The sequence below is a fragment of the Eschrichtius robustus genome, chromosome 6 (assembly GCF_028021215.1).
Source record: "Eschrichtius robustus isolate mEscRob2 chromosome 6, mEscRob2.pri, whole genome shotgun sequence".
Lineage (NCBI taxonomy): Eukaryota > Metazoa > Chordata > Mammalia > Artiodactyla > Eschrichtiidae > Eschrichtius > Eschrichtius robustus.
The window spans coordinates 138,501,386-138,526,490 of NC_090829.1; the positions used below are offsets into that span (position 1 = coordinate 138,501,386).

The following is a 25,105-nucleotide window of genomic DNA, read 5'->3' on the forward strand; positions in this document are numbered from 1 at the left end:
GGTAGTCTTGGGCGGGTCTCAAGAGTTACAGCCTCCCCACCTGTCCTACAGGACGGCTCTTCTTTTCCTTTTACCGGACTGTAAATTCTATTGAGGGTAAGTCTGAGTCAGCTTCGCTCTCCACTGTGTATCCAGGGCCGGCACAGGGTTCCGCATATAGCAGATGCTCAGTAAATGTTTGCTAAAAGAATGAATTAACAAGGGAATAAGTGATTGAACGAATGAATCGATGGACTCCCCCTTTCTTCCACCTGTGCATCTGTCCGCACGGAATTAATAAACCCGCGGGAGCCAGCCCAGATTCGCAGGACTCGCGGCGCTGGACCATCCCCTGCGGCGGGGCGGGGCCTCCAGGGAGTCCCGCCCACGCGGAGGCGGAGTCTCGGGAGTCCCGCCCACGCGGAGGCGGGGCCTGCAGCGCGCGGGAACCGGCGCGCGCGGCGGCGGGAGCTGGCGGCCCCGGGGACTGACCGCGTCCCTGTAGGTAAGGCTTCCCCCGCGCTGGCTTCCGCGTCCCCGCGGTTTCCCGGCCGGACCTGGGGGGCGAGAGGCTCTCGCTGAGGGCCGGCCGCGAGGACCCGGGATAGCTCCCTAGAAGCGCGCGTCCGCGCGGCCGGTCCCCGCCCCGGCCCCGAGCGGCCTCCTCCCAGCCAGGTCCGGTCCCGGCTTCCCGGGCCCAGCGCCCCGTCCGGAGCGGCGGGAAGGGAGCTGCCTTCTCGCCTCCGGCCTCGGTCCGTTCCCCGGGCAGGCCCCTCCCCTGGGCGGCCTCCTCCCCCCAGAGAGCCCCTCCCCCGCGGCCCCGGCCCCTTCCCCCGGGTAGCCCCCTCCCACGCGGCCCACTCCCCCAGGCGGCCCGCCCCCGGCTCTCCGGGCTCGCCCGGCAGCCTCCCCTAGGCGGGGGCGGGCGCCCAGCCAGGCCCGACCCGGTGCCTTGATTTCCTCTGCTCGGGTATCCCATTTTGCTTTTCCGGACGTAGCAGGAGGATAAACTGAACAGCCACGACTCAGCGAACCATTTTAGGTGAAACTTGCTGGGTGTTAACGTCAGAGGTCAGCAGTAACATCCTCTCCCAACGCAGCGTGCGTTTTTAACGGTTAGGAGAGTTCCTGGCTCCTGCTAAGCGCTCAGTACATCGTTCCTGCTATGATATTCACCTCATTACCGACGATTTTCAGCTTTCCTCTGTCTTTGGAGAAAGAACGGTCCCCGAGGAACGGTGTTCTGACCCTTGAAGACTCAGGAGGATGAAAGTCATCACTTGTGAGATCGCCTGGCATAACAAGGAGCCAGTGTACAGCCTGGACTTCCAGCACGGAGCCGCCGGGAGGATCCACAGGCTGGCCTCCGCGGGGGTGGACACCGCTGTCAGGGTAAATGGGGCCGAGGCAGAAAGGCCCAGGGAAGCACTACTGAAGCAGCATTCTCCACTCTTCTATTTATGATGAGTGTCAACAGACACACACTACTTAGTTATCTAGGCCAGAGGGCTAAATTCTCAGGGCCTTGAGTCAACAACGAAAGCAGAGGAGAGCACCTTTCTTCCTGGGGTCCTGTTACCTAGAGTGATGTCACTGGATGCCCATTGCTGTAGAACCCTGAGCCAGTTTCCTCCTGGGAAACAGTTTGCACTAGAAGGAGGCGGGAGGCAATGGGACTGTAGGTTTATGTTTCAGATAGGAGTTCCTTCCTCTTACATTTCAAAAGAAAGACTAAATTTTCTTTCTGAAAATCAGCATAGTGGTGTTTTCGTCGGTACAGTATGGTGCATGCTCGCTATACGTTTCTCTGAATGAATGTGTTCGTATCAGCAGATCTGGAAGGTAGAAAAAGGACCAGATGGAAAGGCCATTGTTGAATTTTTGTCCAATCTTGCTCGCCATACCAAAGCTGTCAATGTCGTGCGTTTTTCTCCAAATGGGGAAATTTTAGCATCAGGAGGGGATGGTGAGTATTGTACTTCAAGATTCTCCAGAAACCAGATACCCATGTGTCTCATGTTGAAGAGTGAGATTTGAGCTAGACATACTTTGTTACTTTAGAGGTGGCTTGGCCCTCTCAATCTGTCATTTAGATAGTTTAGTAAAATGATGTTGTGGGGAGTGGGAAGGGGTGGAGGATGCAAAGCTTAAACTGGGAAGACCTGTTTGAAAACGGCCCCTTTCCCACTTGCTCCCACTGGGCTGACTGGAGACAAGTAGGTAGGTGCTTACCATTCTAAGTCCCAAGGCGACTGGCCTGGCCTTGTTTGGCTGTCAGTTTAGCATCTGTAAGTGATCGCAGCCCCGGTCCATGTCTCTGTGTAATTAACGAATTAATTGGCTTGGGGAGTATTGTCTAAACAGCCCTCTAAATTATGTTTCTTTGGTGGGAGTAGATTGGTTCATATTTTCTGCTTGTGCTTATTTTTACTTATTTATTTATTTATTTTCCTGCGCCACGCGGTATGCGGGATCTTAGTCCCCCGACCGGGGATTGAACCCGTGCTCCCTGCAGTGGAAGCGCGGAGTCCTAACCACTGGACCGCCAGGAAATTCCCTTTCTGCTTGTGCTTAAATGGCATAAAATGATACAGAAGAAGTAAATCTTTTTATCATGCTCTAAAACTAACATAGTCTAGAAGTCAGAATAAAAAGAAAGAAGAAATCTCAGATGTTGTTCGCAGAAGGAGGAAGAGGAGCCTGGTTGAATTCAGTGCCCTGATGTCCAGTGTTTCCGTCGAGGGAGGGGCGGGGAGTGGCAGCACCACGGGGGGCAGTGGGGAGGCTGGCGGGCCGTCCTCTGTGAGGCCGCACGGGGCAGCCCAAGTCCTTTGGCCTCGAGGGCCCGGAAACCTGCCGTCAGTCAGTCAGCATGTGGAGAGTGCCGGTCCGTCAGGGCCAGTCTCATCTCAGCCAAGCTCCCAGGATTCCAGTTAATTTAGGGAGAGCATGTGTGTGTCCACACCACCGGCTCCTTCACTCTCCTCCTTCGGGCATTCCTCGAAGGGGAGCCAAGTCTTGGTCAGAAGGTTATGTGGTGAGCGTGGCGTCAGAACGTGGGGAGCTAGAGGACTCAGACAATCGATGACATCACGCTAAGGTATCTGACACGTCCATGGTGTTAACAGCTGACACATGTATGGGCTTACCATGTGCCGGGCATCGTGTGGTAGGTGCTTTATGCACTTGCACCACTTAATCCTCACGATAGCTGATGAGCTAGGCCCTGTTAGCCTCCTCGTTTTACGGGTGCGGAGACCGAGGCATCAAGATGGGAGGTGACTGGCCGTAGGTTACACAGCTAGGAATGATTTGCCAACCCTTGCGTTGGTGCCTCTGTTGTTGTTTCCCTATTCGGCCACTTACAGGTTATGCCTGTGGATTTGTTAATGTAGTCAGTCGCTTTGCAGTAGTGTTTTGCCGGCTTGGGGACACTTCTGTTTAAGGTGGCCTTGTATAGCTCTGATCTGGTATGGGTTTGATTTTGGAGTTTTTGTTCGGAAGGCAAACTTGCTTTTCCTGCCCGAATTCTTAGAAGTAAATCCTTGTGGCCATAGTGTCTATTGAACAACATAGATATTATTTAATACCCTAAAAATCCAGAAGCGAAGGAGCCATGCTTTGTAAAGCGTGGCTTATCTTTAACTGACTCGCTCCACAGACGCTGTCATTCTGCTGTGGAAGGTGAATGACAACAAGGAACCAGAACAGATTGCTTTTCAGGACGAGGATGAGGCTCAGCTGAACAAGGAGAACTGGACTGTCGTAAAAACCCTGAGGTAACCTCGGGAGGGACCTGGGAGGGATTCATCTTTACCACCTGAAGGCATTAAGCTGATGTGCGTTTTGACTTTTATATCTCACTTAAAACTTTTACTTATGCAAGACAGTAATACGGGAATAGTTTAAAAGATAAAAATATGATTAAAATGGATTTTCTTAGTTTGTCTTATAAAATTTTCCTTAGTAAACTTGAATCAATTTTAAAGATTCAAATATCCTTGAAGGTAGTAGTTTATAGCTATAGCTAATATAGCTCTAGTGGAAATTCCTAAAGTCCCATTGTAATGTATGGTCCCTGAGTTTGCTTTTAAATTTTTGACAATTTTTTCTCTCCTTGAGACAAGAATTGCTTTTTCTCCTCTTTGGATTCTAGGGGCCACTTAGAAGATGTGTATGATATTTGCTGGGCAACCGATGGGAATTTAATGGCTTCTGCCTCTGTGGATAACACGGCCATCATATGGGATGTCAGTAAAGGTAGCTGATATGTTTTTGTTATTATCGGGGGAAGGACTGTTCTAAGTGTCTAAAAAGCCAAACCTTTAAAGGCTTCAGAAGAGTTTTTTTAGTGAACTGAAATAGGTGTTTGGCATGACGGGTTAGGGATTAGCCCCGTATGCCATGGACCCACTGCATTTTTAAGGGCTCAGTCAGAATGTATGAGGCTTAGCAGTGGTGTCATGAGTTGCTGGTGCCAAAGCAAGGTAGACCCCACACGCCTGGGGATGCAGACATGACGGGGGCGGCGGGGCGGGACTCGGCTGATCCCTGCCGCCCTGGAACTTAGGATCTCGGGAAGTTAGCAAGTCATAATCAGTGAGGCACTGCATGCTCCATGTTGGGGTAGGTGGGATCAGGTTTCCATTTCGGGACATCAAGGAAAGCCAAGGACACCTCACTGCTTTGAAAGAACCTGTTCACTAGTTGAGGGGACAATAAACATGTGAGAAGTTACCGTAGTATGAAAATAGCAGTGAAATGCCAAAAGCCAGTGGTGGCTGACGCCTGACCACTATTACCTCCTGCTGGCCTGTACTCAAGCTTGATGTCTTCTCCCAAACCTCTTCTTCTCTTCTGCTTTATCTGCTGATTCTGCTGCAACCCAAGGGCCCAGGTCGGGAGTCAGGCAGCGGCATTGGCGTCCCCTGTGGTCTCAGCACTGCATCAGCCCAGTTTTCATGCACGCTGTAAAGGCCTCTGTTCTTAGTTCTGTGCGGTCCAGCTGAAGCGTCCTCTGTCTTGCCTCATTTCTGTCATGCTCTTTCTCATCAATCCCAGACGCTCGGCAATGTGGAGGACCCGTGTCACTGTCTCCTTTTTCCCAAATCTGGCCGTGTGTTGGATAATTTCAGTGTCTGTGGACACTCCCATCAGCCATCACCCCCTGAAGCCAGTTGTAATGATCTTGAACACTGCCAGCATGCTGGGCGCTCTTGCAGGTGCTGGAGGATGCGTGAATACAATGGCTACGTCCTAGTGGGGTGTCAGACGGATACACAAACGCATGATGTCAGGAAGTGATAGCGCGCTGAGGGGTCCGGGAGTGATAGGGTGATCTGGGAAGGCTTCTCTGAGCTTGTGGAGTTTGAACAGAGACTGGAATGAAGCCGGGGAGCAAGCCGTGTGCATTATTTCATGGGAACAGCTGGTGCAGAGGCCCGGCGGCAGGAGCTGCTGCTTGTGTCCAAGGAACAGGAAATCGACGGAAGGCAGGAGCAGGAGGGAGGGAGGACCTGAGGCTGGAGCGTGGCGGGTCCAGGCCACAGGGGTCAGGTCTCAGATTGTAACCAAAGTGTGACCACACGCTACTGAAGGGTTTTAAGCAGTAGACTGATGTGATTTTACTTATTTTTTAAAAAATATTTATTCATTTATTTACGTATTTATTTTGGCTGCGCCGGGTCTTAGTTGCGGCATGCATGCGGGATCTAGTTCCCCGACCAGGGATCGAACCCGGTCCCCCTGCCTTGGGAGCGCAGAGTCTTAACCATTGGACCACCAGGGAAGTCCCCTACTTATGTTTTAAAAAGATGTCTTTGGATGGCATGTGGAAAACTCTCCTAGGACAACACAGCAGGTAGCAGGGGGTGGCGGGGAAGGAGTAGTTTTGAGGAGCGTGGAAATCAAGACCACATCCTAGGCCTCCTCCGTCATTTTTTTTTTTTCTTAACGTGTAACGTGGGCAAAATTGTTTAAAGTCAGTACATTTTTATGTATGGTGTTGTGGTGTGTGGGCTTCTCATCGTGGTGGCTTCTTCTGTTGCAGAGCACGGGCTCTAGGCGCATGGGCTTCAGTAGTTGTGGCTCGTGGGCTCTAGAGCACAGGCTCAGTAGTTGTGATGCATGGGCTTAGTTGCTTCGTGGCTTGTGGGATCTTCCCAGACCAGGGCTCGAACCCGTGTCCCCTGCATTAGCAGGCAGATTCTTAACCACTGCGCCACCAGGGAAGCCCCTGTCAGTACATTTTTATGTATGGAAGTTCACATGCTGTGATTCCTTCTCTTGCCCATCACCTTAGTTCCTTCAAAGTTTGAGTCATAATCTTCAAGGTGGCCCTTTAAAAAGAACACCCACTTGGTCCACACTTGTCCTGTCAGTCAGTCCACTATTCTGTAGCTGGGCTCTTTGAAGGCCTGTCACTTAAGTGCTCTGACAGTGACATCTTAGCCAGGCGTCCTGCTCTCCTGCCAGAGCCGCTGCCTTCAGGCCCCTCAGCACCTCTGCTTCCTGCTCCTTTCCTTCCTAGAGCCCTCAGGTCCCCTGAGCCCTCTCGATTCCTGCTCTGTCGGCCCCTCTGACCTCTTATTTTCTCTGTCCAGTTTGCTCCCCAAGGGGATCATTTATGTACATAGACCCTTTTCTTCCACCCGACGTACCAAGAAAACCCCAGCCCAGGATTGGTGCTATAATACTGACAGTTTCCTGGTCCCGGGCTGAGCACAGCTGGTCACAAACCGGCCACCCTGCAGATTGGGCCACTACAAATTCGTCCTCACCAGCCTCAGATGGTGTCCTGGGGTCCCAACCCCTTTTGCTTGCAAGGTTCGATCCCACTCCTGTTCTCCCCGGCAGCTCCCGCAAACCTCCGTAGGTCTCCTTAGCCTTCTTCTTCACCCCTGGCCACCTTAATCTCAGCAGACTCCCCTAAAGGGCTTCAAGAAGGGGAGCGGGAAGGAAAGTTAGCCTGACGTTTGTGCAGTGTGTTTTACACACGAAAGTCACCGGCAGGTCACTGGCGACTTCGGGGCCAGGGTGGGGCAGGCGAGGAGCGGGAGCCCATGGCAGAGGGTTGAGCGAGTGGGAGGTGAGGAGGTCGGGAGAGTGAGTGACGGGGTGTAGACCACTCCCCAGAGAAGAAGGTTTTGGGTTTTTGGTTTGTTTTTTTTTTGGCCTCATCATGCGGCATGTAGGATTTTAGTTCCCCAACCAAGGATCGAACCCACGCCCCTTGCAGTGGAAGTGCAGAGTCTTAACCACTGGACTGCCAGGGAAGTCCCTGGGTTTTGTTTTTTTAAGAGTGGCCAAGGCTTCCTAACTCCCTCCTCTTTTTATCCGGGTAATCTCTGTGTGCTACTGGTTTTATCTTCTAAATGTTTCCCCCAAAGCCCTTTTCCCATCCCTAGTCACAATGCTCTGGTTCAGGCCCTCATCTCTCACCTGGTCTGCTGTCACCTCCTAACTAGTGACACTTTCTGTGCTCTCTTCGACCCTCAGTTTCATCTTTATAATGCAGGTCACTTCCCAGCTCAGCATTGCTCTGAGCCACACCACGAACCCCCAGAACCGTTTCCTTGCACACGAGGGTCTTGCACACACCAGCAGTCTTGGCTACTTGTCACTGCTCCAGAGGCCTAAACTGACTTTCACCCACTGGATTTGCTCAGAATACCTTCTTCTCCCCTCATCGGCACCCTGTATCCTGCCTGACCTGGAGAACCGAACTCTGAGCTCACTCCTTCTCGACCTCACCCCCTGCTTTGTTAGCTGCCCTCTTCCTCTGCGTCATGTCACAGTACGCATGCCTGGTGGTGGGTCTGTCCCCACCATGAGCTGTGAGCTCCCTGGGAGGAGGGGCCATGTGAAGTCATCTTTGGTCCCCAGAGCCTGACGTGGAGTTTGGTAGAGTCTCAGTTACCAACTGCTGAATTATGGAACGGCACAAAGGAACAATACTTAAACTGTAGTTTATACCATTTGTGCATTAGTGGGTTTTGGTAATGTGTGTGTTGTGTGCTTTATTCGTAGGACAAAAGATCTCAATTTTTAATGAACATAAAAGTTATGTACAAGGAGTAACCTGGGATCCTTTGGGTCAGTATGTTGCTACCCTGAGCTGTGACAGGTAAGTTAGTATTTGGCAACTTGTTTTCATCTCTGTTTGCTTGAAATTTTCTTCAGAGGTATTTTTATTACAGCTTAACCAATGTAAGACACAGTCTGGCTTTGATTCTTTCATTCTTGGTTTCATATAAAGCATTTTGTTTTACTGCTATTCTTACAGCATAATAAGAAATTGGCAACTAATTAGGACAAGAGCCTTACAGGAAGTTAGTACTTAATAAATCTTTATTGAGTGGGTGAATGAATGCAGAAATAGCTTTGAATTAAATTTAAACTTCTTGGGCAACTTTTAAAGAAAAAGTCTTGTATAAATATGACTTAAGCAAGAAGAGATAACTAGTGGTAGGGTTGGATAGTTATTTCATTTTTTTGATTAGAGTTTACTGCTACAGTGATTTTAACAACTCCATTTAAATTAATATGAAAATAAGATATTTTGTCTTCTCTGAAAGGAGGTCTTGTTGCTGTGTTTACTGGTACATTTAAACACAATATATATTTTTTAAATTAATTTATTTTATTTTTGGCTGTGTTGGGTCTTCGTTGCTGCACGAGGGCTTTCTCTAGTTGCGGCGAGCAGGGGCTGCTCTTCATTGCGGTGCGTGGGCTTCTCATTGCGGTGGCTTCTCTTGTTGCGGAGCACGAGCTCTAGGCACGCGGGCTTCAGTAGTTGTGGCTCGTGAGCTCTAGAGCGCAGGCTCGGTAGTTGTGGCGCACGGGCTTAGTTGCTCCGCGGCAAGAGGGATCTTCCTGGACCAGGGCTCGAACCCGTGTCCCCTGCATTGGCAGGCTAATCCTTAACCACTGCGCCACCAGGGAAGCCCTAAACACAATAATTGAATTGTGTTCCTGGAACGAAAAAAAACAAAAAAAAAAACCCAGAGGTGCCAAGCATATCACTCACCAGTCATAATAGTCCTTTGTAATATTTATCCAACTACTTTTAACTATAACAAACTGAATTTCAAATGGCCCTGGAATGAAAGCACTAAAGAAGTGTTTATTTTTCATAGAATCTCCTGTAACATTCCAAATGTCATTTATTTTCTGGTATACGTGCTTTTTTTTGTTTTTTTGTGTGGCCATGCCGAGTGGCTTGTGGGATCTTAGTTCCCTGACCAGGGATCGAACCTGTGCCCCCTGCAGTGGAATCACAGAGTCCTAACCACTGGACCGCCAGGGAAGTCCCCTGGTATATGTGTTTTATTCAGGCAGTCAGGAGTGAAACAATTTGATTAGCTCAGGGAATAATATGAATTACCAACAACCAATTTACTTGCTGCTGTTTTCCTTACTCTTGCAAATCCCTGAGGGCAAGACCGTTCCACACAAAATAAATCTCACTGCAGTCATACAGATGGCTACTGAGCCAGATGCCCAGGACCTGAAAAATAGGGCCAGGCTTACAAGTTTATGTCCATTGACAAGTTGAAACATCCAATAAAGAATGAAATTATGACATATTTCCCCACTTGGTTAGTGATATCCTTTTGGTTGTTAATATTTGCCTCTGTCATTCAGTTAAGTGTGAAAGTCATTGGTCAGTGGTTTTGCAGGCCAAAACTTGTTGAAGCAATCTTCAGTTCTGGTAATAGATTGTTTCTCTGTGAAACATAATTCATTTACTAGAAGAGATAAATCAGACTTTTCTTCTTTACTTAGGATCCTGAGGGTGTACAGCACACAGAAGAAACGTGTGGCTTTTAATGTCTCAAAGATGCTATCTGGAGTAGGGGCTGAAGGAGAGGTACAAAATGTTTGACATTCCATCTTAGCCGTACTGCAGTTGGGACTTAGGAAGTCGTGAGCTCCTCCATCGCTCGTAGCTAAACCCCTGGTTTCCAGGACCCGACACCTGAACTGCAGTATGACTTCCTCTTAGACCACCAAGTCTCAGCGTGGTGGTCTGGGCTGGCCTGTACGGAGGTGGGGACGTCTAGGGGCCAGGGGAGAGGTGATGGTGGAGGATGGTGTTTCCAACCCTGGCTGAACTATGGAGTCACCTGGGAAGCATGTAAAAATATGGGTGCCTGGGCCCCACCCCCAGAGCTGTGATTCACTTGGCTTGAGGCAGGCAGGGCCCCCGCGGTCTGAGGTGCAGCGAGGGTCAGGAACCACTGACTAGGAAGATCCCAGCACTAGGCAACAGGAAGGCAGGTGGATCCAGCCGCGGCGATACACCTTCTTGGCAGGTGGAGGGGGACTCTGGCCATCGGGCTGGTGCTCAGGAATGGAAAGGATTTTGATTTTTAAAAGAACTGGCAAATGAAGATAGCACTCTAATCCTAGTAGGTGAAAGGGAGCAAGTTGGTTACTATAACAAAGCAGATAAACAACAAGGTCCTACTGTGTAGCACAGGGAACTATATTCAGTATCTTGTGATAAGCCAGAAGGGAAAAGAATATGGAAAAGAATATATACATGTATAACTGAGTCACTTTGCTGTACAGTAGAAGTTAACACAGCATTGTAAATCAACTATACTTCAGTAAAATTAAAAACAAACAAATAACAACAACAACAACAAAAACCAAAGCAGAGATGAGGTGCAAATCCAGTCCTGGGACAGCGCGTTAAGGCAGAGTGGGCTGTGAGCTGGCCGGCGCTGAGAGGTCACCTGTGTAGTTAGGAGAGTCATGGCTGGTTGGGGATTAAATGCATAATGTTCATGAAGTGTCAGTGCATGGTAGCGAAAACTGTTCCACACAGGTGTTCAGGAACTGTTGTTTGAAAAGATGATAGGATTACTATTTTCTTTTTTAAAAGGGTTCATTCAGTTGGAGATTCTAAATATAAACACACAGATAACAAGCAAAGGGCTCCTAGTCACCTTCCTGCCTTTTCCCGGTCTCATTCCCCAGACAAACCATTGTTGACAGTGTGGTGTGTGCTCTTACAGAGGGTTATTTGTATAATAATTATAGAACCACACAAACACGTAGACACACACACACACACACACACACACACACACACACATACACACACACACATAGAGCTTTCCTTACCAAAAATGGGCGATCAGTTCATGAGTGATTGCCCTTGCAGACTTGCGTGATTATTTGCTATGTAATTTATTTCAGTTTCACTTATTATTATGTCAGTAAGAAATGACAACACGTAAAGAAAAAAATAGGAATTGGTAAGCCTTTATTGTGAATGCGAAGGTTTGGAATAACGTTTAGACTCTGTGTGCCGCAGGCGAGAAGTTACCGGATGTTCCATGACGACAGCATGAAATCATTCTTTCGTAGACTTAGTTTCACTCCTGATGGATCTTTGCTCCTCACACCAGGTGTGTTTAACAAAGCTTTTGATTTAAGGGCGTGAGAGCAGCAGTGGTGGTGTCTGTGCTCCTGATTTTGTGACGCTTTATGCAGCTCAGGGAATTCTGATGAAAGCAGTGGTCCCCAACTTGTCCACACACTGAAACCTCCAGGGAGCTTCAAAAAGTGCTGGTACCTGGGTCCCACCCCCAGAGATTGTGTTTTAATTGGTTTGGAGTGTGTGGTCTGGGTTTTGGAATTTTAAAAAGATTTCCAGTGATTTTAATGTACAGACAAGTTTGGGAGCCACTAGACTAGAGTGATAAACATACTCCCGCAGGCAAATTCAACTTTAAAAAAATTTTAATGAATGCCTTTTCCCTAGACATGTATATGGAGGTCATCGTTCTAAAACTAATGATAAAGTGCCTTTATCATTTTTATTCTCAATAATGAAGCAGCCTGTTGTGACAGGGTCTAGGCACAGACAAGTCTGGTTGGAATAACTTGTGGGAGTGTAGTGGTCAAGTCTGACAGGTCAGCAGAATCAGCAAGGACACGTCAGGGTCATTGTCGGCAGGAGGGTGAGAGGTTGAGTCCAGCAGGATCGGCCAGGGCAGTGCTATTGCCAACATGGTCTCAGAGGAGACCGTCCCCGGCTCTCCATGGCTCAGATACCATCCTGAGTATGATACGATGACATGACCCAGGGCTGGGCCAAACGGGAGGGCACAGGTCAGGTTTGCCACTAAGTGTCCCCGCCAGGCTGGGCAGAGGAGACCCCAGGAGTGTGTGAAACATACACACATGTGTGGGTTAGGCTGTAAAAGGACATTGGGGAACACGTGAGAATGACATTGGCCTAGGGGGGTCCCAGGACCAAGAATAAGTAGTTGCTTAAGTATATTGAAACTTGTTTACTAAACTCAGTAGCAGGTCCTTTCCTAAATGGCAGCTCCAAAAATATTTTCATTTAAAATCGGGTACCAGATGGGTATCTGCCGCCACCATTATTATTCTTGGTGGTGTTAATAAATGCAGGAAATGAAATTACAGAGATTGGAAGAGATAAAACTTTGTGATAGGATTGTGTTTCTAGAAAATCCAAAAGATTTAAAAAATACTATCAGAATAAAAAAAAGAATTTGATAAGGTGGCTAGATATTGTAAAATACATAAAATCTGTATCTGCTACAGTAGAATAAGTACTTAGAAATGTGAAAAGGATAATTGTTCCATTCATAACGGTGCAAACCCCAGAAGACATGGAAATGCATAGGAAGAAATTTAATAGGGCATAGAGCCTTTATGAAGAAGACTAAAAGGTCTTATTGATGGTTATAAAACAAGTTCTGAACAAATAGATTTCGTGTTCTAAAAATTAACATGATAATTGATTTCCAATTAGGATCCCATTTAAGTTTTTTTTGTTGTTGGTTTGTTTCGGCTTTTTGGTTTTTTAATTAATTGGATGACATCTCGGATTTGTTTAGGAGAGTAAATGCAAAGAATAATAAAAAAGTATGAAAGATAAGAATAATACTTGAGCAGGCATTTGCCTGTCTAAATGTCAGAGACTCTGTAGTGCTATTGTTATCAAATCAGTATGGTATTGGTATAGGAATAAACATATAGCTTAGTGGATCAGAACAGAGAATCCAGAAATAGATTCTGGGATAAAAGGGAATTTGATAGGTGACCTGAGTGGTATTTCAGTGGGAAGAATGGATTATTGAGTGAATGGTTCTGGAGTGTCCAGCTGTCTGGAAAAAAATTAAATTGGACTCTTAGCTTATATATAAACTGCAGGTGGGCTTCCTTGGTGGTGCAGTGGTTAAGAATCCACCTGCCAATGCAGGGGACACGGGTTTGAGCCCTGGTCTGGGAAGATCCCACATGCCGCGGACCAACTAAGCCCGTGCGCCACAACTACTGAGCCTGCGTGCCACAACTACTGAGCCCACGTGCCACAACTACTGAAGCCCACACACCTAGAGCCCATGCTCCACAACAAGAGAAGCCACTGCAATGAGAAACCCGTGCACCACAGTGAAGAGTAGCCCCCGCTTGCCGCAACTAGAGAAAGCCCGCGCGCAGGAACAAAGACCCAGTGCAGCCAAAAATAAATAAATAAATATATCTTAAAAATAAATAAATAAAATAAACTGCAGGTGAATTCAATACTTAAAAATGGTAAAAATGTAAAACTCTTGCAAGAAAATCTAGGAGGACATTCTAGGACTGGGGAAGACCAAACTAAGACTGGAAACCCAGAAGCTCTTAAATGATAGACCTACTTTGCTGTATTTGAGTGTAGAGCTTTTGTATGGCACAAGACGCAGTAAGCAAAATCAGTAGTCATATGATGGGACTGGGAAATAATGGTTATGGTACAGAAAAGAGAGCGCTAACAGATATCATATACAATGGCTCTTCCAAATTGGCAAGAAGAACAAAAAGACAAAAGGAGAAAAACCCAAAAGAGAAAAACGAGAGAAAGGTACAAAAAGGCGGCTCATAGAAGAGCAAATCTATGTGCAAAATTGGCACACACAGGGAGGTGTTCGGAAACCCGACAGTCAAGGCAACGCAAGTTAATGTGACGTCAGTAGGTATCCCTTTATTCATTTCAGGCTGGAAAAAAGTGAAAATATCTGTCGCTGATGGGCATGTGTATGGCTGTTGCTGGAGAGAGTGGATTGTTAGAGCCTTCTGGGAAGGCAGTCTGGTAACCGTTTAATGCATGTACTCTTCAGCCAATCCGCCCCTTGTCTGACATTCACTTCCTCAAGAAATGAAAACAGTACGTAAGAGTATATGTCCAAGGATGTTTATTGCAGGCATGGCTTTTTTTTTTAATGACAGGTACTTTTTTAAAAATTAATTATTTTATTTGTTTATTTTCGCCTGTGTTGGGTCTTTGTTGCTGCGCACAGGCTTTCTCTAGCTGTGGCGAGCAGGGGCTACTCTTCGCTGTGGTGCGCGGGCCTCTCATTGCGGTGGCCTCTCCTGTTGCGGAGCACAGGCTCTAGTAGTGCAGGCTTCAGTAGTTGTGGCGCATGGGCTCAGCAGCCGTGGCTCGCGGGCTCTAGAGCACAAGCTCAATAGTTGTGGCGCACGGGCTTAGTTGGTCCGCAGCATGTGGGATCTTCCTGGACCAGGGCTCAAACCCGTGTCCCCTGCATTGGCAGGCAGATTCCTAACCACTGCGCCACCAGGGAAGTCCAAGCATGGCTCTTAGTTGTAATAAAACAAAAACAAAACAATACTCGTTAACAGAGAATGGGTGAATAAATTACGGTATTTTCAGACCAGTGCATAGTAGGTAGCTACTGAAGAAAGGATGCATTAGTGTCACGCAGGTTAACTGTCATGAGTAATTGACTGAGAAAAGCAAAATGAGCAGAAGTATAAATAATATCCAATTTTGTAAAATAGATTTAAAAAACCCACCATATGAATATACAAGCGATTGAGTTATAACTGGTTGGAACAATTATGTGAGCATGGAGGAAATATAGAATGACCTGATGGTTTGTTAAAATGGATTACTTGGGGATGGAAGGATGGGGTGAGATGGGAAGAGAGTAGAAAGACTACTGGCTGTGTCTGCTGCCCTCCCCAGCGGGTATGAAATGGTCACATGGAAGATTATATATGTGTGTGTGTGTGTCAGGAAATGTTAATGTAAAACAGGGAGATGTTCCCAAGAGTAACTGTGTGTGACGGTCATTCTCCAACAGGATCTGACCTGGTTTTGAGTACAGCCTGAGGTGAGTGTAGAAGGGCTCTCAGATGTGGACTGCTCCCCAGGGCAAAGGCAGCTTCTGCAGGGGCTGGAGATGTCAGCAGAGGGCTGGTCTCCTGGCAGCCTTTGGGCTCCATCAGGCTGATGGGAAAAGGCCTGAGTCTCAGGTTTTGGGTGGCAACTGAGGTCAGAATCCAGGGGACAGAGAGCCGAGGGTCTGATCATAGCACTTCACTAGCAGGAATTGGCTGGATTCCCAGGCAAAGGTCTGCTGTGGTCAGGGCTCCCTGCTTTATGTTCTTCCCACCCAGACCTGGAAGGGGCTCTGGGGCAGCTGAGCCCCTTGGGGAGGTGACCGGTGGGTAGAACTGGAGTAAAGGGCTGAGCCCAGGCAGGGACAGGGTGTTTGCATTTGTCCTCAGTCACAGAAACATTGTCCAGGTAATAATGTTTTGGGGAAAATCTTTTACAAACCAGAACTGATGCTCTTGCGTCTTTGCTGATGAACAGTTTAATAACACATGGCCTTGCCTTCCTCTACTGCTTCCCCAGCTGGATGTGTGGAATCCGGTGAAAACGTAGCAAATACAACTTATGTTTTCTCCAGGAAAAATCTTAAAAGGTATGCAATTGAAGAAATCTTTGAAATGTTTACCCTTTCTTTTTGCTTTTGTTGAGTGACGGTGCCTTTTTGCAAAACCGCGATTCATCTTGCAGGCCTATCGCCCATCTTCCGTGTCCTGGGAAGGCGACGCTCGCTGTTCGCTGCTGCCCCGTCTACTTTGAGCTGAGGCCAGTGGTGGAAGCAGGTACCTTAGAGCCACAGGGGTGTGTCACGTTCTCTGAGGCAGGTCACCAGGGTGGGTGGGGAGAGGTGAGTATGTGGGTTGGTTCAGTTTGGTCAGTCTTGAGAGCAAAGACTGATGTTATCAAAATACGTGTCAGATTTTGCGTTGTCTAGGATACACTTTCTTTGCTGCAAGCAACTTTAAAGGACTAAAAATATTAGCTTTGTTTCTCTGCTGAAGCAGGTTGAATGTCATTTATTATTGATTTCCTATGCAGTGAAAATTATGGAAAATTATGGAAAAATTATATGAATTGGATTTTTGTTTAACTGTTTTTCCACCACTGGCTACTTTTAAGATTTTTCTCTTTAACAGTGGCTTTCAGCAGTCTGATAACGGTGTGCCTGCTGCCGTTTTCTTTATGTTTCTTGTGCTTGGGGTTCATTGAACTTCTTAGATTTACGAGTTTATAGTTTTCATCAAATTTGGAGAACTGCGCCAGTTATTTCTTCAGATACTTTTTCTGTCATCCCCCTCTCTCTCTTCTTCTTCAGGGGCTCCAGCTACACATGTATTAGGCTGTTTGAAGTTACCCATGGCTTACTGATGCTCTGTTTACTTGTTTCTTTCCTCTCTGTGGATAGTTTCTACAGCTTGTTTTGAGTTCACTAATCTTCTTCCGTGTCACCTGCCCTTGGTGCCATCCAGTGTATTTTCTATCTGTGACGGTGTAGTCTTCATCTCTAGAGTTCAACTTGGGTCTTCCTCACGTATCTCTGCTTTACACCTTCCCTCTTGCTTCTTGAACACGTGGAATACACTTGTTACAATAACTCTTTTAATGGCTTTGTGTACAAAGGATTGGTTTTGATTGATTTTTTCCTCCTCATTTATGGGTCATATTTTTCTGCTTCTTGGAATGCCTGATAATTTTTTAAAATTAATTAATTAATTTATTTTTGGCTGCATTAGGTCTTCATTGCTGTGCGCGGGCTTTCTCTAGTTGCGTCGAGCAGGGGCTACTCTTCGTTGCTGTGCGCGGGCTTCTCATTGCAGTGGCTTCTCTTTTGGCGGAGCACGGGGTTTAGGCGCGTGGGCTTCAGTAGTTGTGGCTCCTGGGCTCTAGAGCGCAGGCTCAGTAGCTGTGGCGCATGGGCTTAGTTGCTCCACGGCATGTGGGATCTTCCTGGAACAGGGATTGAACCCGTGTCCCCTGCATTGGCAGGTGGATTCCTAACCACTGTGCCACCAGGGAAGTCCATTTGATAATTTTTTATTAGACATTGTGGATTTTACCTTAGTGGATGCCGGATATATTTTCATCCTTATAAATATCCTTGAGCTTTATTCTGGGATGCAGTGAGGTTGCTTGGAAACACTTTGCATCTTAGGGGTCTTGCTGTTAGGCTTTGTCAGGTGGGATCACAGGGGCGTTTAGTCTAGGGCTAATCTCTCCACTACCGAGGCAGAGCCGCCTGGATGCTCTAATTGATGCCCATGAAGTGGGCGGTTTTCCACTCTGGCTGGTGGGAACATGTGCTGTTTCTAGCCTTGTGTGAGCTTCAGGGGTGGCTCTTTTTTAAAAAAATTAATTAACTAATTAATTTTATTGAAGTATAGTTTTTTTTGTTGTTTTTATTTATTTATTTATTTATTATTTATGGCTGTGTTGGGTGTTTGTTTCTGTGCGAGGGCTTTCTCTAGTTGTGGCAAGCGGGGGCCTCTCTTCATCGCGGTGCGCGGGCCTCTCACTATCGTGGCCTCTCTTGTTGTGGAGCACAGGCTCCAGACGCGCAGGCTCAGTAATTGTGGCTCATGGGCCCAGTTGCTCCGCGGCATGTGGGATCTTCCCAGACCAGGGCTTGAACCCGTGTCCCCTGCATTGGCAGGCAGATTCTCAACCACTGCGCCACCAGGGAAGCCCTGAAGTATAGTTGATTTACAGTGTCATGTTAATTACTGCTGTACAGCAAAGTGATTCAATTATACATATATACATTCTTTTTTTTTTCTGTTATGGTTTATCATAGGATACTGAATATAGTTCTCTGTGCTATACGTAGGACCTTGTTGTTTATCCATTCTATATATAAAAGCTTACATCTGCTAACTCCAGCCTCCAACTCCATCCCTCCCCGACCCCCTCCCCCTTGGCAACCACCAGTCCGTTCTCTATGTCCGTGATTCTCTATCTGTTTCCTAGATAGGTTCATTTGTGTCATATTTTAGATTCCACATATAAGTGATATCATATGGTATTTGTCTTTCTCTTTCTGACTTCACTTAGTATGATAATCTCTAGCTGCATCCATGTTGCTGCAAATGGCATTATTTTGTTCTTTTTTATGGTTGAGTAGTATTCCATTGTGTGTGTGTGTGTGTGTGTGTGTGTGTATGGCACATCTTCTTTATCCATTCATCTGTCAGTGGACATGTAGGTGGTTTCCATGTCTTGGCTATTGTGAATAGTGCTGCTATGAACATAGGGGTGCATGCATCTTTTTGAATTACAGTTTTGTCCAGATATATGCCCAGGAGTGGGATTGCTGGATCGTATGGTAGCTCTATTTTTAGTTTTTTGAGGAACCTCTGTATTGTTTTCCATAGTGGCTGTACCAACTTACATTCCCACCAACAGTGTAGGAGGGTTCCCTTTTCTCCACACCCTCTCCAGCATTTGTTATTTGTAAACTTTTTAATGATGGCCATTTTGACTGGTGTTAGGTGGTACCTCATTGTAGTGTTGATTTGCATTTCTCTAATAATTAGAGATGTTGAGCATCTTTTCATGTGCCTATTGGCCGTTTGTATGTCTTCTCTGGAGAAATGTCTATTAGGTCTTCTGCCCATTTTTGGATAGGGTTGGTTGTTTTTTTGTTGTTGAGTTGTTATGAGCTGTTTATATATTTTGGAAATTAAGCCCTTGTTGGTCACATCATTTACAAATATTTTCTCCCATTCTGTAGATTGTCTTTTCATTTTGCTTACGGTTTCCTTAGGGATGGCTCTTTCTTTCCCGTGGTTCTCGCTCTGGCCCTGGCTAGTTTTCTCACTTGCGTGCGCTGGTCAGCACTCAGCTGAAGACTCGAGGCCCCTGTAGCTCTGTCTCTGCTCCTCCACCCACGCGCTCCAGTCGCCTTGGCCTCCTGGCCTCCCAGCTCAGGGCGTCTGCCAGGCGCCGCCTGGGTTCCCTCCACCTTTGCTGGGCCTGGAAACTCCAGGCAGTAAGCGGAGGTGATCGTAGGGCTCACCTCTCTCGCTTCCTGTCTCTGAGGGATTGCTGTCCTTCATGGCCTAATGGACAGTGTCTTAAAAAAACCTGTTTCAGTATTTTGCCTGGTATTTTAATTGTTTCAGGTGAAGGGTCAGTCAGGTCTCTCTTACTCCATGGCCGGACGCAGAAGCTGTTTTTAAGTTTCTAATCCTTTATGTGAATGACTATGATTAACTTGACAGCATTAAAACATCACTTCATGAAATGCTTCTACGTGACCCTGATTTTTCCTTATCAGGCAGTGAGCCCTCAGGGTGACTTGCCTCATTCACACAACTTTTTCTTCTCTTCTTTTTGAACCGCAGGTGCCCATGAGTGTTGAATCATAACACAGTGTCCTCATTGGTTCCTGCATGGTTCTCCTTGATTCTTATATTCCTATATAAAATAATACAAAAAACTGAATTCTTCCGTAAAGCATTTGGTAAAATTACATCACTTACGTCCCTGGGGAGAGGGCTTTTGGGGGATATTTGTTTTCTTTGGGACCTTCGCTTTTGCTTGTTTGACTTTCTCTGTTCCTGATTTCGCCCGTCACCAGAGCCAGGTGTGGAGCTGGTGAGCCTGCCGTACCGCTTGGTGTTTGCTGTGGCTTCTGAAGACTCTGTGCTTTTGTACGACACCCAGCAGCTGTTCCCGTTTGGTTACGTGTCTAACATACATTACCACACCCTGAGCGATATTTCCTGGTGAGTGGATGGGGGGCACAGCGTGCATTCCCCTGGAGTTGCCCCTCGGGTCAGGGAGCATTTCATCCTACAGTTGGCTTCTTTGGCCCTTATTTACCAGTTTTTTTAAAGGAATCAATGTAAAAAGGAAAGCTGTTTCTAACTTGCTAAAATACTGCTTCCTGTTGTGACTGCAGTGGGTGTTGATTCCATGCAGACTGTGTGTGGTTCATCTAATTCTCATAAACCAAGGGGAGGCCCGGGGTCCCTGGTGTTGTGGGGACTCGCCAGGCTCTCCGGGAGGAAGCCCACACACGCGGGCCCCTGCTGCGCAGACAAGGAGGGGCCCCAGAACTGTGCCCGTCCTGGGGGGTCACTTTGCCCTCGCCTTTCTGCCTGGGGTTCTCAGCACCCCTGGGCTCCCAGTTCTGTCTCCACTGTCTGCTCGGGCCCAGGCTGGGCCTGCCCACCTGCCATCTAGTTCTTGCTCTTTATCACTCTTTATCTTCTTTTCATCTTCTTTTTCTCTTGGAGGAAAAAAAAAAAGAAAAAAAAAAAGGTCATCTCACCTTTATTCCGGTGAATTTGATGACGAAGCAGAGGTGGGTTGGGAGGCGAAAGGGCGTGAGGGAGGAGCCCACACAGATCCTTTCTCAGTCATGTTTTTCCCTTGACGGCTTTGCCTTCAGACGAAGCTTGTGAGTTTGCTTGAACTTCCACTTCCTAGCCAGTGATGAGGGCGCTAAGAGTGGCCTGTAGACTTTGGTAAAGCTTCTCGCTTCCTCTCCTGTTTCGGGAACGCAGGTCCAGCGACGGGGCCTTCCTGGCCATCTCCTCCACGGACGGTTACTGCTCCTTCGTGACGTTCGAGAAGGATGAGCTTGGAATTCGCTTGAAAGAGAAGCCAGTTCTGTGCATGAGAACTCCCGATACAGCGAAGAAAACCAAGAGTCAGACACACCCAGGGTCTTCGCCAGGACCCAGGCTGGGAGAGGGAACCCCCAGCAGCAGAGTCCGGGACCCCAGCAGCCCCTCCGTGACACCCCCTCAGGCGAAACAGTCTCCGGCCCCCACGGCGGCCAAGGACACGCCTGTGACCACTCCCGGTGCCAGAGGCTTCCTGGCAGGGCCCTCAGAGGAGAAGACCCTGCAGCCCGGCAGTCAGAATGCGAAAGCCCACCCATCCCGGAGGGTCACTCTGAACACACTGCAGGCCTGGAGCAAGTCGACACCACGGTGAGAGCTGTGGTGGAAACGGAAACTGCCTTGCCTCGTCAAAAGACGGGATAAGCCGAAAGCCCCTCTGATAGGTGAAATCCCACACAGCTGCCAGAGAGATGTTTCCTAACATCACACCTGAGAGTGCCGCTTCCTTGCTTACACACCTCTGTTGCTTCCATTTCCTCCCTGTCGGGTGAGGTCCCGGCTCTTTGCCCGGCCCGTCAGCAGCTCTGTGGCAGCCTGCCACCCAGCACGGTGACCCCTCACTCTCCTTCGTCCCGCGTGCCTTACCCTCCAGCCCGACTCTGCACGTCCGGTCCCCGGGGCACGCTCTGCCCTTGGAGGCCTCTGCGCCTTTACCCTCTGGGGACGCCCTGGACACCTGCTCCCCTGGGTGACATTAGAGTCCTCCCAGAAGACCCATTTGGATGTCCCTTCAGCCCTTTTCTCTGTCACAACACGTCACATTCGATAGCAGGTGTTTGATTTATGCTTCTGTTTCCCTAGTTAGAGTACAAGTCCCCCAGGACAGGACGCGTGTCCCCGTTCTTTACCCGTGTTCTCCTGCCCAGACGGTAACAGGCACTTACAATAGGTAGGAAGTCAAAGGAGCATCTCCTTGAGGTGGTTTTGGCGTGTCCAGCAGACTGGCTCATGGGGAACAGTACCTCTGGTCTGAATAACCTCCAGGGGACGCTGCTGTTGTTTTCTCCCCTGTTCATGCCCGTCTGGCCGGTGAACGTGCCCGAGCTCACGGCTGGCACTGCAGAGTGGACAGAACTGCCCAGCATGGCCCCCGTCGTGAGGCAGCAGCCGGCCTCCAGGCTTCCTTCCCTGGACGCCTCTGATCCTGCACACGGCCTTCTCCCCGCCCACCGCCCAACACCGGGAGGCGGCCTGGGGAAGGGGCGGGGGGGTGAGGGGAGCACTGCCCACCTCCCACGCGCTCTGCCATGTTCACACGACTTCATTGGCGGATCCATAATGCGGCTTAGGTGTAATGCTGGACTCTTTCTGTATCTCTTTCTACAGACTAGCAATGTTTTTTTTTAATTAGTTTATTTTTGCCCGCGTTGGGTCTTCATTGCTGCGTGCAGGCTTTCTCTAGTTGTGGCGAACGGGGGCTGCTCTTCCTTGCTGTGCGCGGGCTTCTCATTGCGGTGGCTTCTCTTGTTGCGGAGCACGGGCTCTAGGCGCGTGGGCTTCAGTAGATGTGGTACGCGGGCTCAGTAGTTGTGACTTGCGGGCTCTAGAGCGCAGGCTCAGTAGTTGTGGCGCACGGGCTTAGTTGCTTCGCGGCATGTGGGATCTTCCCAGACCAAGGCTCGAACCTGTGTCGATGGCATTGGCAGGCGGATTCTTAACCACTGTGCTACCACGGAAGTCCTTAGCAATGTTTTTTAAATTTATTTTTAGGTGGGGGAAGGGAGTGGGAAAGTGTTCTTAGAAATATTTTTGGTATTAAAGTTTTTCCCCTCTTAATTTCTTGAGAGCTTCTCGCAGTTATAATTAAAAAAAAAAAATAGTTGTTGAGAATTAAGACTGTGGATTTTGAAAAAGAACCATCTATATTTTGGAGCTTTCCACACTGGAAGCCATGTCTGATAGGCTTATGTAGGAAACATCTAGCAGAGTGTTTAGCATGTCATTGGTAGTTCACAAAACACGGGTTTTGAAACTTTTAGATGACTGGTTAAGGTTTAAGTTGACTATTATTTATGTGATGGTTTAACTTAATACATGATCCTTAGTTACTAAAGGGGGCACACTGACATTATATTCAGTGCCTTGCATGATATGAGCTGAAAGTTTTAAATGTTTCCTTTGAAATTTGGTATTGTATACAAACCATTCCTATGATACTAATGGCCTTTTACTTCTTTTTTTCATCAAGGAGAATAAACTTAATACCCTTAAAGACAGATACTCCACCGAATTCTATACCAACCAGCGTAATTTCCAGCCCTTCCACAGAAGAAATTCAACCAGGTAAGTGATACTGTTACTGGTTTAGTATAATTAAAGATAGAATACCATCTCTTTGGAAATGAACACCACCTAGCTTGAAGTCAGTTCTGAGAAAGCAAGGATGCGTCTCACCAGGCCCGTCGTTTAAACCCACTGATTGCGTGTGTATTCTCATCCGGGAGCCCACCCTCCCGCCAAGGCGCTCCCTGCCAGGCAGACGGTGGGTTTGGGAGACGGTGTCGAGCCGGTTCTCGGCCCCGGCACTGTTGGCATCTGGGCAGGTCATTCCTCGCTGTGGGGCTGCGCTGTGGATGCAGGGTGATTAGCAGCACCCCTGGATGCCGGTACCCATCCCCTGCCCCAACTTGTGATGCTCTAAAATGTCATCAGACACTGCCCACTGTCCCTCGGGAGGCACAGTCGCCCCGGGTTGAGAACCACTGGGGTAGATCTTCCCCTTAGATCCATAGAGGACCTGGCCAGGCAGTTCAGTTCCTTGTCTGCGCATGAAATTTAGTTTGTAAACGTCAGCTCTTGACTTAAAGACGTCTTCACTCACTTGTCCACCCCGTGTGTGTTCACATTTTAGAGATGCCTGGAGACCTTCAGGTCAGTCCCCCGGAGCTTAAGCGGCCCAGACTCAGTGAGCACAGAGAAGGTCCCCAAGGTTTGGACCCCTGATGAGACCTGTCACGTGCCTGAAGGCTGCTAGGTCTGGGGACCCCCGTGTGCCCAGAGAGGGGCGAGACCAAACACACCTGAGACCAGTGGAATCAGACGGAGCCTGACGGACACTAGAAAATGGATTTCTGTAACAGAAGATACACGTGGACCGATTTTCTCCAGAAATATGTTGGCTGTTGTATTTAGCACACATTTTTACCTCAGAGATGTGAACATTTTAATAGACTAAATTCTCTTTTTGATGAATTTCTGAGACTGGAACAGTTCAGTGTTACCTAGTGTGAAAATCAGTAAATCCCCCCCTTGGAATACTTGTCTGAAAGTACGGACACTTTGTGGGTGGACTCCTTCCACAGCTAGAATTAATTAGAGGAGAAGGTGATTCGAGAAGGTTTATTCTGTTGAATTTTAGAGTGTTTGATTATTAGATCACCTTAGCTTTTAAATAGTTGATTAACTTTTGGAAGTTTGTTATGTTTGCTTTCTGATTTTAAAGGTGGTAACGCACATTCTAGAAAGTTAGTAAAGAGTGAAGTAGAAAAAACGGGTTGGAGGTGGAAATCACCCATCTCACCACCAGAGGGAACCCTTGTTACTGTTTTGGCATATTTCCTTAAAATGTCTATGTTTTTATTAATGTTATTTTATTTTGGGGAGGGGGGAGAGTTGAGAATTTACTTTAGATACAGTTTGGTATCCAAATAGGTTAACTTCTTAGACTGATTTTTCAAAGCAAAAAAAGTACCTTGCCTTGGCAGTCTGTGCCTCTGCTCTCGGTCCCTGGGATGCTGGCCTGGTCCTTTCCCTCTTGGGAGCAGAGCGGACTCATGGGCTGAGACGTATGACGTGCTGTCGCTGCAGGAGGCCTCCTGCGTTTGGAGTCTCCTCTTAGCGCAGGAGACACTGGTAATGTGACCAACAGGTGGTGATGGGTGGAGCCCAGAAGCTGGTGCGGCTGCTTCACGTCGAGGAGTTTACAGATGGTTTCGTGGCCCTCGATGCTGTCCCTCTGGCATGATGAACTCGGTGAGTCCCGCACGTGAGGCTACACCCAGGACCCCTTCCCTGTCTGAACCAAATCAGAGGGCAAGTTCAGGACCCGCAGGTCCAGGCTCTGGCAGGGAGCCGCTGAAGATGGAAGAACACACTCTTGTTAGCTCAGGTCAGCAGCAAAGAAGAGAGCTGGAAAGAAGCGTCACCTTGTTGCTAATCCACAACCCAGTTAACCAGAAAAAGACTCTGCCTCTCTCTACATGGGAAAGTGGCAAGCGGGATGATTTACCATGTGGAGAGCTGGCAGGTGGATCTGTGCAGAGTTGTAGTAATGCAGGTGTGGGTCACGTGACGTTCAACATGAAGACATTTAAAAATGTCAAATAGCAGC

At 47.9% G+C, this 25,105-nt stretch overlaps 1 protein-coding gene across 2 annotated transcripts; it reads left to right on the forward strand.

The window, feature by feature from the left end:
- Nucleotides 1-405: 405 nt before the first annotated feature.
- On the forward strand, nucleotides 406-24,340 carry CHAF1B (chromatin assembly factor 1 subunit B). 2 transcript variants are annotated; one of them, XM_068547046.1, is made up of 14 exons: nucleotides 406-484; nucleotides 1,177-1,371; nucleotides 1,810-1,945; nucleotides 3,641-3,758; nucleotides 4,136-4,239; nucleotides 8,008-8,104; nucleotides 9,766-9,850; nucleotides 11,306-11,399; nucleotides 15,671-15,740; nucleotides 15,836-15,927; nucleotides 19,722-19,869; nucleotides 20,653-21,084; nucleotides 22,964-23,058; nucleotides 23,627-24,340. In XM_068547046.1, exons 2-14 carry the CDS (start codon nucleotides 1,246-1,248, stop codon nucleotides 23,716-23,718), a joined length of 1,689 nt encoding a protein of 562 aa, XP_068403147.1. In that variant the 5' UTR covers nucleotides 406-484; nucleotides 1,177-1,245; the 3' UTR covers nucleotides 23,719-24,340. The 2 variants fall into 2 exon arrangements, with proteins under 2 accessions (XP_068403147.1, XP_068403148.1); XM_068547047.1 differs by having other exon boundaries at nucleotides 1,813-1,945.
- The last annotated feature ends 765 nt before the right edge of the window (nucleotides 24,341-25,105 follow it).